At 36.6% G+C, this 18,286-nt stretch overlaps 1 protein-coding gene across 21 annotated transcripts in view; it reads right to left on the bottom strand.

Annotated features, from left to right (window-relative positions):
• LOC119549532 (heterogeneous nuclear ribonucleoprotein L) overlaps positions 1-18,286 on the bottom strand; it is a 116,195-nt gene that overhangs the window by 82,994 nt on the left and 14,915 nt on the right. For all 21 annotated transcript variants that reach the window (XR_005219418.1, XR_005219417.1, XR_005219419.1 and 18 more), the window contains one exon: positions 1,642-1,779. Coding sequence is in view for 18 of the 21 variants with exons in the window: in XM_037857657.1 (XP_037713585.1) it covers positions 1,642-1,779 (138 nt within the window). In the remaining 3 variants the exon portion in view is untranslated. The remainder of the gene's footprint in view (positions 1-1,641; positions 1,780-18,286) is intronic.

Below are 18,286 nucleotides of genomic sequence, written 5' to 3'. Positions count from 1 at the left end.
CACGCACACACACACGATGCAAATACTGGCCCCAAATAATTTCCAGTTTTGTAGTTTTTATACTGCATGTTTTCCACTTCACAGGATTTTATGTTCCACTTCGCTCGCACTTGGCTCAAGTGTTGGAAAATACAATTGCCTGGGCACAACACACACACTTTTCCCACACTGCAGGAGCGAGGGAGAAAGGAGTACATCGGGCCAGAGTGAGAGAGAGACAGGGAGAACATTTCCGCATTTTTTGTTTTCCTTGCCTTTGTTGTTCTGCTGCACCGCCAAATGTTTTTGCCTTTGCTAAGAAGACAATAACCCGTAGCAGTGTGCGTGTCTAGTTTTCGTGTGGATGCAGAAATGACTACCCTATATAGCCAGGATATAGGACGACATGGGGTTGGGAAACGGACCTAAGCAAAAAGCCTCTTGATCCACTTTCAAATGGAGTCACTTTGCTTTCTACAACTTGTTTTCACTCAGTAAAAACGTTTAACTTTAAGTAAAAAATTTGCCATTTTTTTACATCTTAGTGCCATTGTAGCCTTTTATATTAACTCTTATAAATTATTATAAAAAGTTTGCCCTTACAAATTATTCCCAATCTGCATTTTTCGTTTCACAATTGTATGTCAAATAGTATTCGCTGCACTCTGATCGCTGCCCTAAAAATAAACCCTTCACTATCTGTAAGGTTAGTCCATGATAAAATAAGGATAAATGTTCTAATGATGATACAACTAATTTGACATTTAAGTCTATTCAATGTCAAACTACTTGTATCGGTCGTTAAAAAATAAAAATTTGTTTTATTTTGGTTTTTATTAAGATTATTATAACCAACTTGGATAAAAATCGTATTTCTTTTCAAAATAACTTTCCTAAAAATTAAAAAAATTCACGTTTAACCTTCCTAACTTAAGTAGAGTAAGAAAATCTCGAGTCCCCGTTTAAGACATTGTATCTAGTCCATGCGTTTGTTTTGCGGATGTAAGGGTGCTTCGCACGTTATTCAGCCCCAGTACACTTGAGTACTTTATGCTTTTTTTTTAATTTTTGTCATAGCATTGTGTTGTTTTTCTCTCCTCTTATAATTGTTGCTGTTGACGTTGCAGGTTGTTGCTCGCCTAACAATGCACTTGGACTAAACACTCATCCAAATCCCGGCCCATCTGCTATCCACACTTGTTGTTGCCTGCCGCCCCGGTTAAGGACACTCACTTTCTGGCCATTTTGTAGCTAAAATGTATCAAATGCTGTTATAAGACCGGGCATACCACAAAGCCAGATGCAATCAACACTCGTCTGCAGCCTAAGCTACAACAACATTCGGGTCCAGAGGCGACAGTGTGGCAAATAACTGTTTTCTTATCCCCAGCACACATGCCTGAAAACTCCGCTCGAGTGTGTGACAAGTTTTCCAACAGCTTCCAAACAAATTGCAATGGATTTTATTTTATTTTCTACGATTTCTTGCCAAAAAAAAAAATAAAAATGGTAGGACACAGAAGAGAGATCTCCCTTTTGCAATACTAAGTAGCTAGAGGATATAAGAATAATATCGTCGTATAATATAATGTATGTATGGAGAGGAGAGGCTGCAGAGAGAGAAAGAGTAAAATATAGATATATATTGCTGTGTGTACTTACAACTGTGATGGGATAGAAGGGATTTATGATGGTGAAGAGTAGAATGTGATTTGGCCGTGTAGTCTCGGGACGCTTTCTCCGTAGGTCGTCATTTGACTTGTTCATAAGTGCTTGCTGCTGGTTCTGTTGTTGTGTGGACTGTAAAAATATGTACACAAACACACATATACGGATAAGTATCGGGCTTTGTGGTGACGAAGAGTATAACAACAGATTTATCAATATATAGTAAATAAGCCTGGCTTTTTCGTGGTCTGAGCGAGTGTTCAGTGTTATTTTAGTTTATGATGCGGTTCTTTGTCGTAAATTCAGATTGGTAAGGATATTACTTTTAACCAGTTCATTTCGGATGAGAAATGCTTTAAGACCATAAAATATTAAATCACATTCAATACAGACACTGGTTTGGCTGTTTTATCCCTTGTTATACAAAATTTATTTATTTATTTTTGCATTATAAGAAAACCAGTTACTTTTAATTGTATAGCCAATGATATATAAACTAGTTTAGCAACTAAGTAAGTTAAATAAAAAAGTTCTGTCATAATGGAAATAATTACTGGTACTTGGTAACCAATCACAATCAAAGGAATTAATCAATATATCACAGAAGACATATTTTAAGGTTTATTAAAACTCCTGTAGTGGTGGAAATAATTATACGTTATTACCCGGATCGTTTTCCGATCTATTAGCTAGAAATCTCTAACGTATTACAGTTTAGTTAAGAAGTTTAAGTTAGTCAGTAAATTAAATATCTTTAAAATGTAGCACCTGAACATTTTTCTTCTCACTAAGCGACTTCATGGCCCGATCGCTTACGTAAAACCAAACGAATTGATTTTCTGCACTAATGGCATAATTTAAGCCAATGCAAAAACACATTTTCTATGGCTGAGTGCAAAAATTTAAGTCAACGCAATATTTGCACAATTTTTTCACGTTAATTGACGCTGTCATCGGGATATGTTGAATGCTCAATGTTCAAAATTGTGGAAAAGGCAGCAGTGGCAGGGTTAGGAGCAAACCAGAATTTTGGGTTGACTGCAGGCATTGCTAACATAATTTCCGCTTTGTTTTCGGTTAGCTGATTTGTTCGAAATAAATTACGGAATTTAGGTGAACCATGTTCATGTCACGTTCGAATGTCAATCAGCGACGACAACTGCGGTGAATATAAATATTTCGAATATTTTCCGCAAGCGGGCAGGTGTTTTGGGCCACTTGGTCTTGACACCAAAAGTACCGTTGATGCCTGCACTAATTAACTCGGTACTTAGGAGGTGGTAAAACTTGGATAATTTCTAATCATTACATGGGTTTTCCATCTACCATGAAGCAACAACACCTTGACATTTTCTTAACTTTTCCAACAGTTTGTGCTCGCTTGTTTTTCCAGTCTTACTGGCATTTCCTTCGCTTACACAACTTGAACATGTTAGTGTCGTTGCTGGCAATCCACCAGCTACTAATTACTATTAAAGTTAATTAACTTTTACCGTAGTTGCGATTAAGCCTCTGCAATTATTTCATTTGCTGACTTGGCGTACTTTAAACATTCGCTGATGCATTTTGATAGAAATTAAAGGAGTGGATGGATTCCACTTAGTTCTCGCACTTAACCCTATTTTTATATATTTTGCTGCGGCCTGTTGCTACCTGAGGCTTTTGTTTCCATTGCCTGACTTTTGCAATTAGGTTAATGGCTCGCCTTTGTGACGTATTTTTAGATGCCTGTGCAAGTTCTGTATACGTATTTTAAATACAAATGTGTAAACATTAAGTCAAACGCTGAACTCCCAGGTAACTGCTGACCTTAGCTTTATATTTGCAATTGAGTAGAATAATGAAAAGAAAATATACGTTTAAAAAGCGTTTTAGACAGATAATAAAGCCGTTTTCATTTGAAAATACCTCAATACCTGGGGCTTTCTTTCAATAACCAATTTAAATAAATACATAAATTCAAATCATTTTTAACGACTACCCCGGAGCATCGAATGACCATTTGCCAACTTCGTTGTTCGAATGGGATTATCCAGTGAAATACAATACCGAATACCAACAGACAGCTTCCTGCCACAACGTCCTTGTCTCAGCTAAGGGTTAATTCAAATTTCAACAACTTTGACGCATACAAAGCGATTTGTGTGAAAATCCGAGGAAAAGAAAAAATAACAAAGAGCTAAGCGGCTTGCCAGCAGAAGGAAACATTTGTTTTCTGTCAAATTTGCCTTTAATAATAATACACCATCAACATTTTTCTTTTCCTTTCACCTCTACCATCTACCCAACTCTTTTTCTTGATTCTTTTTTTTTTTTTAAGTTTCCTACCCCCTAAGAGTAGAAAATTCCCTCCGCATTGGAAACTGTTGATTAAATTTCATAAAAACAACAAAACCCCTTACTAAAATGATTGATTGACGGATGGATGGATGGCTACATAGATAGATGAATGGTTTTGTTTGTGCGGGGATGGATCCTAAGTGCATAGAGTCCATAGAACAAGAACTGTATAATTTGCATTGGTCTGTTGGTTGATTTTTATCTTTCCGATTTGTTTAAAATTCGCTTTATTTTTGGTTAAAAACATTTGAAACATTTTTAGCACAGCGGCGGACGGATTGAAAATAGCCTGCAGCGGTGTGGCAGTGTCGCGGCTGCATACCGCAACGCATTTCAGCTCGAACCGCAACGAAATGAAGATGAATTACCCACAAAATTTCACCACAACAACATCACTACGCCGGTCTGTCTGTCGGTCGGTCTGTCCATGCAAATTGCGAATTGCAAATCACAAATAAATTTTGCTTCGAGAAATTTGCACTCGGTCGATCAAGCGGTCGCTGCCGCTATAAAGTGCAGCCTCAGCCAGCGACATATCCACCAGATACAGATACATAGGTACAGATACAAGTGCACAATATAAATGCGTTTGCCAAGAAATCCACGCAAAACCCAAAAACGTAAAATAAAACACAAAAAATATATACAAAATACAAAAATCAGAGAGGGAGAGAGAAAGAAAACGATGTGTCGCCGTCATGAAGATGAAGATGAAGAAATTGCCGCTGGGTTGAGTCGCAATCGCAATGAACTGCAAGTTTCAGAATCACAGATAAAGAATCGAGGTAGTAAAAATAGCAAGAAATATAGCCAGATTCAGGCAGACAGACAGTCAGAAGGAGAATGACAGTCTGGGAGTCAGACAATTGAAGTATGCATTGGCATTTGCCAAAACTGTCCTCGCAAGGATTGCTCAAAATGCAATATGCAAACCAAAGTTTGTACGGAGCAAATATTTCAAATTGATCAAGCAATCTTCACACGAGAAGTCTGAAACCCTCGAGATTCAACAGCTGAGTTGGGTTTACACTTGGAAATCCTAATTGGGCTTAAGCTATGTTATGAAGGAATGATATATAACCTTTAACAAGCTGCTTGATTTGCTTGAATTTGGGAATGACAGACGGAACACCTAAACTTCATGCTACTAACCATTACAAAAAGCTGTATCTTCATCTGAAACCAAAGCCATAACACTTCGCTATGCCATAAATGTCATTTTGTTATGGTTATCTCTAACAACTGGCTTGACAGACTTTGCATTTCTGCGACCTCGGAGGTATAAGATAATTGACAAAGAAATCTTCATGCCAGTCTCCCATTTGGAATTAGACAAGATGATCCATTTGCGGCATTTGCTCAGCTCATTTGCTGCTGTCCAATGTCCCAGGTAGCTAATCAAGAACTTCCCCCCAGAACTGTCCATCTCATCTCTCTAGCCGGCATCCATATGCTGGTGTCCTTCATTTCTGGGAGACTGCGGCGGCAGCTTCATCATCATCGTCTTCGCATCGCAATTCCTGCCTTCTAGCCAAAATAAAAAAATAAGCAAAAGAAAGCAGAGGGAAATGTCTGGCGACAGCAACATGAGGCGGCATTTGTTACTCGCAATTAGATGCACTGTGTTCTGCCAGCAGACGGGCGCACTCCCGGCATTTCTCCAATCCCCCCGAAAATCCCTCTTTCGACTTTATTTTTTTTGGTAGCGAACGGCAAACGAAGGCCCGCAAATGTCGAACGAAAATTGCACACAAAATGCAATTTACAAAATGTTTTCTTCAACGTTCGCGTTGCGAAATTTAATTAAAACAGCAGCCACAACAACCACAATGAAATTAAATGCTGCAGATCAGTGAGCGACAAGAGCGAGTGCCGAGATCCCGCGGTTTGTTTTGGGCCAGGCCAAAAGTAAAAACATCAAAAGTCCAAGTCAAGTGGTCCAACATCAAAAATGATCAAGAGTAGGAAATGTACAGAGCAGGCGAAATGGATTTACAAAAATGCCATCGAAAATAGTGAAACAATGTGTAAGTTATAAACAGTCTGGTCGCACACTGCATTTGTATCTTGTATCTCTGCGCGATATACATTTCTGAACGGCCTCCACTACTTGGGCGGCAATCAATCATTTTGGCAAAGACAAACCTTTTAAACTATATAATATACATATGGTATCGGCCCCATCCGCACACCCCCGATCGCATGCTATTGGCATTGCTCATCGGCGTCATCATCATCATCATCACCACATCGAAATTCTGCGGCCGCAAACGTCAGAGATACATTCTCATGAATGACATAAGTACTCGGTAAACACATTTCTATGTTTCGTATCTGTATCTGATTTGTTTCGAAATCTCTTGGTAACACAACGGCAATTGCTCTATACCGTTTCGTTTCGTTCAGTTCAGTTCGGTTTTTTTTTTCTGTTCAGCTCTCAATTCTCTATATATTCAGGCATTGGCCATTTGGCCAGATCTCTTATCTCGGTTAGAAACGCTCATTAGTCACAGCGGGTGGTGGCGTTTTCTGGCTGGGGGCAGGGCTACAGCACGTGGAGCATTGAAAATTGTCATTAGTTCGGCGTTTGATTTTTCCGTGCTGGTGCTCGTTGTTTTCCTTTCCCCTCTATATCTTCACCCATTTTTAGCTGACATGTACAGCGAACAATTTGAGAAAAGTAAATTGCATGTGCTTCGCTTTCTAATGATTTTCAATTAGAACCTGTGGGCACTAGGCCACATAAAGAGATTAAGGCCAATGAGGAATTGTCTGGTCTTTTGCTATGAAATTTAATGATCTTAATAGGGTTTTATTAATCAGGCCTCAGCCTTCTGTTTTTTCTATAGCAGTCGAATATATTTTCTTAAATATTTTTAACCCTCTGTGTTAAAAAAATAATTAGCAATTTAACAAATTCTATTATCATATAATCATTATGTATTTTGTTTTTATTTATATTTCATCTTATTAAATGGTTAAAAAAAATTATTTCCAGCAAATTAAAAATTTCTATTATCACATAATCATCATGTATTTTGTTTTTATTTATATTTCATCTTATTAGACGGTTGGTCAAAACAGGCCAATCTAGTAGGCATATGTTTATAAATTTTTTTCTGCCGGTTCTCTGCCGACTCGCACAGTATACAGCATGTAAAACATTCATACAAATAAAATGCTAACCTGTATTTGTACGTGATATTTTATTTTTCAGGGAATGAAAACCATACACATCTTTGTTCGATTGATTTCTTATCTAATTTCCCCCTTTAAATTACTTTGCTTGTCCAAAAATTGACTTAATTGCAAAACCCTAGCCCCAGCAAACATCTTGGGCATTTTCCCGAAGACAAACTATTGACGGGCCAGACACCCACCCTGCGCAAATAAGAAAAAAGGAAGGAAATACAACAAAATGAGCCATAAATCCATCCATCTTTTCAACAAAACTCTGCCAAAGGCGGAAAGTTCTTGCTGCCGCTGTTTTTGTTTGCTGTTGATTTGCGTTTTCGTCATTTTAATGTCAGTTCACTTGACGTGCCAGTGGATATAGCAACAAACTAGAGATACTCACACGAGAAGATACTCAGAGGGACAGATGGACCAATGGATGGGTGGATGGATGGATGGATAGATGGATGGATGATGGGTGGATGGGCCGACTGACTTGGGCCTGAGGTCTGACCGCGTTGATCACTTATGACAACAGTCTGCTGCCGCCGATGCCGATGCCGCAGCCTCTTCGGCCGTGTGTGCATGTAATTTATGTGGAAAAGTCTTTCGGGCGCTTCAAACATAAAACAATTTTCATTTTCATTTCCCCCCTTTTTGACTTCAGCCAGCTTCTTGTGGCCTGTGCGCAATTTACGCGCCGCTTTTCATGTGAAAATCTTCACTAATTCGTCTGTTTTGGGGTTCTCGTTTCGTCTATACACAGTTTCGGTTGCTCTTTTCATAATTTTTTTATTTATGGAAAATGCTTTTAAATGCGCATAAAAATACATGCAAGGTAACGGGTTGGGCGTAAAACGGCGGGGAAAATAAATTTGTATTGCGGCAGAAATTGATGCTGCTACCAAAAAACAATTCAGGAAATGATCTGAAAATGCGGCCAACCCTAAGGGGCTGGCCGTTTAATTAAATTTAATTTAGTAAAACTAATTTCAATTGCGTAGAAACACAAAGTAAATCGTACATGCATGAGGACAAGATTAATTTATATTTTTGTTTAGCGGTCTCCTAGGCCAGCCGCACAAACGGCAATTGAATTAAATGTAAGCAGAAATGTCAACAAATCTCTGAGATTTTCACGCAATCTCCGACTGTCATGTGGAATGATGTAGATGGACAAGAGAACCTCATCGAGTGGCGATGGTGGTGCGGGTGGTGGCGGTGGTTCTGGTGGTGCTGGGAAATTGGGTAGACATTCCTCGCTGGGCGTGCACAATTGAAATTTCCCTCATTGCGCGACGAGGTGTTTCGATTCCTGCAAGAGTCTGCGGCATTCGACAGTTTTCGACGGGCTTTAGGTTCATTTTCCTCTATTTTTTTCGGTCTTGTTTGGACCACTGCTACGTCAATGACTAAAATATTTGCGCTATTTTTCTTACTTGACAATTGGCCGTCCGACAAAGCAAAACTAATCAGTGCGGTGCGTAATCGAATCCACCTCGTAGACTGAGTCGAAAAAAAAATGTTCAACGAAAAGTGAAACTTATATAAGGCTTGGGCACGTGCCCGACCCACATAACTTTTCAAATGGACCGCTAGAGCATATAGAATAATAATGTGCTTTAATTATTTCTTGATTCTTCCAGCGGAAATACAAAATTGTGCTTTTGATCTATTTTACAACGTGCATGACGGGGAGCCGTATAATATCAGTTCTAGGCCAAATGCCAAAAATCTATATTTGCTGCCGTTGGCGAAATAAGTGTCTGGCCGATTTAACACGAGCATTTATCATTTACTTAATGAGCAGTTAATAAGCTCTTCGGAAAATTCGCAATTATATGGCCCGCATCCAATTGGGGACTGAAAATAACTCAATCATTTGCATTCAATGGGCAATTGAGTATGATGACAAAAAATCTGGGTGAAAAGATAAATTTAAATAATTGAAAGAATCAACCAATAATACTCATTCTGTAAATCTGTATCTCAACTGTATTTAAAAATCTACACCCATTTATTTGCACTTGAAAAAGATTTCAGACAAATTATTATGTTTTCCTTAGCCCCTCCACTTGAAGTGGTAAACCTCGCACTTTGCGCACACTTCCCAGATAATCCCCAAAATAACTTTATGTAGTGCTCGGCCAAATTTATGGCCAAAGAGAGCCAAAGCAATTGCAGTGCGATAAAAATTTCATTTACCAACTTTTCCGAGCAAACAGAATCCCGAGGAGCTATGGCCATAATCATCATCAACACCACCTGCGACGACGACTAGGCAAACAAAGCGGCCCGAACTCCACTCGCCGGGAGGGCGACCACGCCCCCTAATCCCATCTGGAAAGTGGGAGTGGGAGTGAAAGTGCGGGGGCGACGGATAAGGAAGAGAGATGGAGCAATTCGCTGGCTCTATTCAAATGTTTACGTTGGCCGCGGAATCTTCATCGTCGTTGGCGGCCACTAAATTAACGAGTCGCATCGTTTGGCCAAGGAGCCACATCATTATCCATTTCCCCCGCAACCGCCAATCTCATTTGGCACACGGAAAAGAATACTTTTTTGGTCAAAAAGGTGTATGCAAAGAAACTTTAATAGCAAAAACTAACTCAAAGGCACATAACTCTTAACAAATTTATTTTTAAAAAATCAAAGACTTTTTAAACCATTTAACAAAAAAACGGCGAAGTAGTTATTCAATTTAGTTACCCGTTTCTTTAAATACAAATGTTAAAATTTAAAAAAAATTAGATTTTAAACAAAACATTATTACTTGATATTCAAAAATATTTTTATAAGCTTATTGTTAATATGAAAATCAATCAGAAATACTAATACTTATTACTACATCTCAAGTTTAAAATTTTGATGCATTCTCAATTTTTTTGCACACCAGCAGAGAAACGTCAGTTTGCTACTACAAAGTCTAAATAAGTTTAACAGTGAAATTATTGTACAATTTAGTCAACCGCATTTATAATGTAATTTTAAGATATATACTTAGATTATACTTAATACTTAAGAAATTCAAATTAATTAAATAAATTTAAAATTTTAAGATATTAAATATATATTTTTTTAATTTCAAAAATATTGTTTACTTTGTTTTGCAAATCAGTCAAAACAAGGAATACCAATCAACATATCATTCCCAATTTCTTTCTGTGCACCAGCTTACCCAACGACATCGGCTACTTTAAATGTGTTAATCATCAAATAGGAAAATAAAAGCGAAACGGGAGCTGTTTGTGCAAACAGAACACAGTGCCCCGCTGAATCACACCAACGTGAAGGCACCACCCACTGCACCACTTTGCACCTGACCCACTACCACCACCACCACTACATTCGCTGGCAGAAACTGAATCGAGCGGATCTAAGCAAACCGAACCGTGCTGAACTCGACAGGCATTAAATATTTGTCAGCAGTTTGCCAAAGTTTGCCCCCAGGTCTGTCTGCCTTGCTGACAAAACCCATCACACCCCATCCAAAACCACCAGCAAAGCAACACCCCCCAAAAGCCCACCTCCTCGCTCCGGCCATTTCCCCTCGCTTTTCACCTGTGAGCGCAAATTAACACATGTGGCCAGCTGAGTTGTTGTTTTCACTCTGTTTTCTTTGTGTGCAACAGCATTTTTCCAGCTTGTGTCGCTGTTATTCTTATTGTTTTTATCAATATTTAAACACATTTCACTTTATTTTTGTTGGCTTTCTTTCGCATTTTTCGGTTTAGCGTGTGCGCTACCATTGACGATTTACTACTAAACTACACACATCTTTAATGAATAGGAAAATAAGATAAAAACCCTATTTTTAAACAAAGTTAATGTGAGATACATTTAAATTTGTATGAACTTCTGAATCGGTTTTAATACCCAAACTTTTTTTAAGTACTGCTAAATTCTTCTTTTAAATACCTTACGTGCAGTCAAAGCTACTCGAATATAAGTACTTATTTTAAGCTTGAATGCTTTTAATCTGCAATTTAAATGCTTTTTAAAGTCTTAAACTGTGCATCTACAGACAATTTTGTATATGCTCAACAAAAAACTTCAAGTTATTTTATGCTTAAACACTTTTGGCTTTTAGCTCTATCATTCATTTAAGTGCAGTCAAATCAGAAATAAATTTTAATCGACTTTCTATGTCACCTTACTCGCTCAGTTCATGTATTTTGGATATATTTTTTCTGTAGCGCCGAGGAAGGTGATCTGTTCTGTTTGCTATACCCATTCCCATTCCCATTCCCCTGACATTGTTTTCTTAGGTGTTTGCTTTGTTTTTGTTAGCCGGGTTGCTCTGTTGAAATGTGCTATCAGTAGCGAAATGTGCCAGGGAACAATTTAAATATTTCACGATAAAACGCGAAGGCTGAAGAGGAAAGTGGAATTTTTTGTTGGCTCCCATTGCGTGTTTGGTGTGAACGAACTGTCGCTCATTTTGATGCGCTGTTATTCCAACAATGCAAAGTGCGCTACATAAATAAATGAAATTGAAGTATTGTATCTTTTTATCTCGTTTATATGGAGCAGGAGAACGTCATGGTTGGCTGAGCGTTGCTATCAATAACGCGATATATCCCATACAATTAAACGAGGCTAAAGATATTGTACATTGGAGCCAGTTGGCCAACTGTTATTTGATTATCCACGCTTACGATTATTTCCGGCTACCATTTACTCTCAGCCGTAGCGGCCATAAAAAAAGAAACAGACCCATTCGACACTAAATTCTTGTTTGCACTTTCTAATCTACGATTACCATTGATTGGGCCTCCAATCGAAATCCATTAAATCACAGCAATGAAGTAGTTCGTTTAAAAGCCACATACCATAAATAAAAGTTGAATCGTGTGGCAGGAGATATCAGTTAACTTACCTATAAAGAGAGATAAAGAGAGAAAATAATATAATTAGTGCATTTTAATATTTATTATTAAGCGGTTGCAATCGGCTAACGTTGTGCATATGGAATATTTATAAATCGACAATATTAATTAACCGATGCACTAGTTAATTACTGAAATATTTTGATTAACAATTCATTTAAAGCCATTTAGAGCGATATTAATGTTGATGACACAGGACAAAAGACAGATGGACCTTTTTGATTCCTACTGCCCTTCGGCATTAATATCTTTATTACGATTTTAATGAAATCGTTTCAATAATATATTGCAGGTGATGGAACATAAAAAAATGGGGACCCGCAGCCAAGCGGTTCGGAAAAAACATCCGCATAAATTACATTTTTTAACCAAAGGTTTTTCTGCATTTGCAGCAATAATAAAATATGTGAGGAAGCAACAAAAAATTACGCTCTGTTTGAAACCACAAAAAAATAAAAACCGCTCATATATACAGTGGTCGGCATATGTATTTTGACAAAATAAAAGTTAAGTATACTCATAACTTGAATTTACTTCTTGTAAACTATAGGCATCAATGGAAAGGTAATTTCAATGCCGTTTGAATGATACAATACATTTCTTTACCCATTCAGTACTTATTGAAAAGGACGAATTTGTGTAAATCAACTTTGAAATTTTTAAAAAAAACTTTTTTCCTCGTCTTGAAAACTTAAATTTTTTGATGCAAAAAGTTTCTTCAAACAAAAACAATAGTAACTGCAAAAAGAATTTTTCAAAAATCATTTTTCTTATATTTTTTATGAATTTTTGAAAATGCTTAAAAACAGGCATTTGAGCCATATTTTTGTCTTTTTCATACAAATTTTTTCCGACATTGTCACCTTCAAAAAATCATAAAAAATATAAGAAAAATGATTTTTGAAAAATTCTTTTTGCAGTTACTATTGTTTTTGTTTGAAGAAACTTTTTGCATCAAAAAATTTAAGTTTTCAAGACGAGGAAAAAAGTTTTTTTTTAAAATTTCAAAGTTGATTTACACAAATTCGTCCTTTTCAATAAGTACTGAATGGGTAAAGAAATGTATTGTATCATTCAAACGGCATTGAAATTACCTTTCCATTGATGCCTATAGTTTACAAGAAGTAAATTCAAGTTATGAGTATACTTAACTTTTATTTTGTCAAAATACATATGCCGACCAGTGTACATATGTAAAAATAAGCAAAACCGAAGTGAATCAACAAAAAATAAATTTAAAATCTCTTTTCTCAGTGTGCGTGGATAAAACTATTGCAAACAGTTTATTGACTTTTCATTAGTCAATTGACAACACATCAAAAGAAAAATCAAATTATCCAATCACCCAGCAATTAGTTTTCCGATTTGCTGCAAACTCATTTCGAGAACAATTTAAATTGAGTGCTTTTGAAAAGATCCGGTATACAATTCAAATGTCTTCAAAATTAAGTGACACACATCAGAGATTTATGAGGCGAGCGGCAAACCGCAGATGTGCAAAGCAATTAAAATGTGTAATAAATATGCAAAAAAATACTTTATTTAGGCTACTGATTGGCATCATCATAATTATGCAAATGCAATTGTGTTTTAATTCATTGAAATCCCAGTCGCAGTCGTTTAATGGCGATAAAAATCGTTGTCTGTATATAAATCGCTTCAACGAAATGCAAACGAAATTCCAACGCTCAGGCCAGAGAATTGGGTCAATACATTTAAAGCACGAAAAAGGAAATGCAAACGCACAAAAAGATCGGGATTGTTTGGATACATATCCATATATGTACCTACATATACCGTAGACATATGTATATAAAAGCATGTACAGAAAAAAAAGGTCGCTAAAAACTCGAAAATCGAATCCAAAAGGCACGAAAAGAAAGCCACAAGTCTTTCACGAGGAAAATTTGAGGTTAACCTCAAAGAAACAAATATTCAGATATACTTCAAAGATTATTATAATCCATTAAAATATTGTAATATTTAAAGCACAAAAGAATTTATTACTTTGGACGTATGTACTATTAGTAATATATTATTTTTATAAACCAGGTAAATGGATTAGTTTTTTACTAATAAACATTTTTTTAAATACTTTATTATTAAAAAAAATGTATTTCTTAAATTTTATTATCAGTCATTTAATTCAGCCGTGAAATTTGAAATGACTTAAATGACCACACACTTTAAAAAGGTTGAAGGATGGTAATTTTGTTAAATTTGTTAGGTAACAAAATGTAAGTAAAGAGGAAAAAATGGAACATTTTTTTTTAACCCGTAAAAAAAGCGCTCCTGTTATCTGTAACTTTGTTCAATCCCTTCAATAGCTTGGATTACACGCACGCCAATTCTTGGGGCGTCAATGGGTTAACTGGCACCACAGTTTGCATTGCATTTCTCATTCGATTTCGCAAAGCGCAGCTCCAAAAAAAAACGTGTTTACACACAAATACGAATCGGGGGAAGAGAGAAAGACACACAATTATATATAAATAAGGCCCAAGCACCGTTAGCAACACATAAAGAAATAAAAATAAAAAAGGCGAATAAAAGAAAGAAGGCAAAGAAAGGCCTACAAAGAATCGTTGGCATGACCAAAAAAAAAAACAAATAAATAAATAAGTAAACGCGAAAAAATGGCAAGAGGCAAATTCATCGGTTTTGCAATGCAGACGAGCGGTGCACATGACTGACCGATTCCCGCTCGCGTTTTCATACGCTCTCACGCGTTCGCCGCCGAACATTTCGTATCTTAACGTTCATTTTTAACGCTCGAGGGTTCTCGAACCGCCTCGTTTTTTGCCGCTGGAACCGAGCTTTAGAACTGCAACGTTGCATTTGACGATGCTCAGGGGTTTAATGGCTAACGCTATTGCAATTGTTTTCCACAGTCAAGCCTCTGTATCTTAAGATACTATCATACTCCCTTTACTTTCGAAATCTTCAGCCACTTACAGATTGGCAGTACCATGTAAAAGAATTTATAATACATTTCTAATCTGTCATCATATACTATTTTCTGTCAATTTAAGATACAAGATACTTTTGGTACGCTTTAAGATACGAGATACTTTTGATATACTTTAAGATACTGTTTAGTTCATTCCCTTTTAGCGTTTAAATGGAAATACTCGGCTAGTTGTCTGCCGCCACACAAACAGTGTCGAAATGCGGTTGCCACACACATCGACAAGCTATCAAATGAAAGATAAAATATCTTATCTACATTATTTCACTTGATCAATCATTTTTAGTTTATAGAAAAAACTTGAAATTATACAATAAGACATATTGTTCCCTAAATATAGGTACATCAAATTAGAGATACTTTTAAATCTTAAAAAAATGCCGTTGTCAGAGTAGATTTTTTTTGCAAAATGTATCTTATAGAATTTCAACTGTATCTCAAGCGTCGCGCGATTGTCACTCACACAGACAGACATTGACAGACACGCACATTTAATTATATTTTGCGCTATGTTGTTGTTAATTTAGTGGGTCAGCGAAATTATGTTGTTGTTGTTGGCTGCGCTTTTGTTATTGTTATCTTTATTGTTGCTGCTGCTGTTCTGCCAGCGTTGTTTGCCTCGTAACTGTTTCGCGGCTGCGCTTTTCGATTCGCAGCGACTGAATCCGCTGCAGCTGCGCAAAACTGGATTTCAAAAGCAGCAGCCACAACAATATGGAGAACATTTGCAGTGAAGGTAAACCGGCGCATAAAAATAAAGAAAAGCAAAAAAGATATACAAAACTCAGACTTTAAAACTGCATTGATTCGGATTTGCTGTTGCACAAAACACGTTTTCAAAAAAAAAAAAAAAAAACTGCAGCGCTGAGTGCAAAAATTTCCATAAAAGGTGAAACATTTCGAAAGAGAGAACCATTATGATATTGGCTAAGATCGGTCCAACCTGTTTTTGAAAATCGAAGCTAAAAGAGAATAAAAGTAAATATCTCTGGGGTTTGATCCATTTAAATGAAAATTGACAACTTAAGTGATTTGTTTTTTTAAGAAACAAATTTGTTTACGTCTCTAAAATCTGACTTCTATTGACTTATCGCTGAATCATTTAACTTTAGTTTCCATGAAATTTATAAATGTCAAAAGAAATATTTACATGAAATATCAAAACTGATATCTTTAAGGGTTGAATAAACAAAATACATGATTAAATTCAAAATTGGGGTTCGATATAAAGTATATACAAGATAATATACAATAAGATACGTTCATATGGAATTTTGAACCCATAACATAAGGTGCTCTAATTGTTTTATCTGTGCAGAGAGCGTGAGATCCGCCAGAGAGTGGAAAAGAAAAGAGAAAATGTGAGGGAGAGAGTTCAAGCACCTGCCCAAAAAAAAAAGTGACAAGTCCAAGACGACGGCTACTACAGAAAAAACGAACCGCAAAAACAATTCCATTTATTTTTTTTATCTATGTACTTAACTGAAACATAGCGAGAAGAAGAAGCAATGCTTCTACGTTTGTCGGTGGCGTATGAGCAATTGAGTAATTACAATCGACACTGTGGGCCACGTTGGAAGAGCTACCCCAAAAATAAGCTAAATAAAATGGAAATATCAACAAATACCAAGCGCTTTCAAAGAGATTTGAGAGCAATTAAATGGTATCATAAACATTTCATTCTTTTTTTTCGTTTTGGAAAGAAGAGAGAGAAGAAATGTGTGGAAGAAAGCAAGCAGAGCGGGAGAACGTCCGCAGTCAGAAGAAAGCAACACATTTCTCGACTTTTTCTTATTTTCTTAAATTTTTTTTTTGCATGCCTGACTTGACGGTGGCAAGTCGATGAGTCAATTGCGGCCGAAATAAAATTGCGCGCCAAAAGAGCCGAAAGAAATGAATGACAATACAAAAAGGGTTTTGCCGCAAAGACGATCTTCTACGGGTTGATGATTAATTTGGCAAGCATGCTGGGTTGGTAATTGGAACACAGATACAGTCAAAACCAGAAGATTACATCTACGAGATAATCGAATTGTAGAAACGCCATCTTGATTTACCATTGCCAAAAAGTTCTTTGTAAAAATAGAGTATACTATTTATTATTTATGTTTAAATTATGGAGAAATTTATTATCTCAACTTTAGAACTTAACTTCTTGAAATATATATTAAAAAAAATTTTATATAGTGGAAATGGAAATTGCGAAACACCAAGTTAAAATAGAATCTAGAAATTCTAAAATCATATATAAAGGTTGCATAACTTATTTTGATTCATTTAAAAATTATAAAATTATAAAAAGAATTTATTTAATGATAGTTTTAGAAATTTCTCTGAAATAATATTTCTCTATAATTTACAATAATAAAAAAAACAACCGAGAACTGGAAACCCACGTATACGCAACTGATGTTTCCCCGAATTCATCAGGGCTTGTGTGCAATATCTTTTATTGGTGCACTGGCTCAAAGTAATGGCTATCGTATCTGTATCTAGGGGATACCTGTTAGCTGCTGCCCAGGCGAACATGTGCAATTGCCAACTAGAACAACACGTTCACTTGTGACAAAGTGCGGCAGATTGTGGAGATCGGGGAAAATATATGTAGAGGGGGGAGGTTCTAGGCGGTGGAGGGGAGGAGTTGGGCGGGAAAACGATAAAGTGGAAACGTGTTTTCAGCTGCAACCGTTGTTCGTAGCTATTTATCGCAATGTATCCGACAGAAACGTGCTTTGAGAACGGCATGCCAACCCAACTGGAATTGTATCTAATTAGTCTACCGGTCCACTGCGACAAACCCACCGTAAGATAGATACCGCCACTATACCTATACACATATTCCACATAAAATGCCTCCATTGAGACGCCCCCATTTCGTCGGCGGTCGCGCGTTCGCCTCTATTATTTATTTCGGTTTTGTCTTTCACTTTTCCGCTGGCCAATAAAATAAATTCAAATGAGACAAGCTCTGCGGCCCCCAAGTGCATAAATATTCTTTTTCCCCCCCAACGGCAGCAAATTGTCAGCTTGTTATTGTTATCGTTGTGGTAAATTATTAAACACAATAATTTGTTGACATTGGCGTTTTCGTGTTTATGCTTCTGAATGCTATTTTTTCAACTTAGTCGTTATCGTTATTTATTCGCCACTGAGGATTGATTATAATCAATAAGTTTCAATTAATTTAACGTTTGTTTTTGTGCCCCTTTGTGAAATAAAACCACAAAGTTTTATTAACAAATCAAATTGAAAAAGTGGAATTGAGATA

The sequence above is a fragment of the Drosophila subpulchrella genome, chromosome 2R, assembly GCF_014743375.2.
Source record: "Drosophila subpulchrella strain 33 F10 #4 breed RU33 chromosome 2R, RU_Dsub_v1.1 Primary Assembly, whole genome shotgun sequence".
Taxonomy (NCBI): domain Eukaryota; kingdom Metazoa; phylum Arthropoda; class Insecta; order Diptera; family Drosophilidae; genus Drosophila; species Drosophila subpulchrella.
Note: the sequence above shows the minus strand (reverse complement) of the source record. Positions and strands in the feature narration are given on the sequence as shown.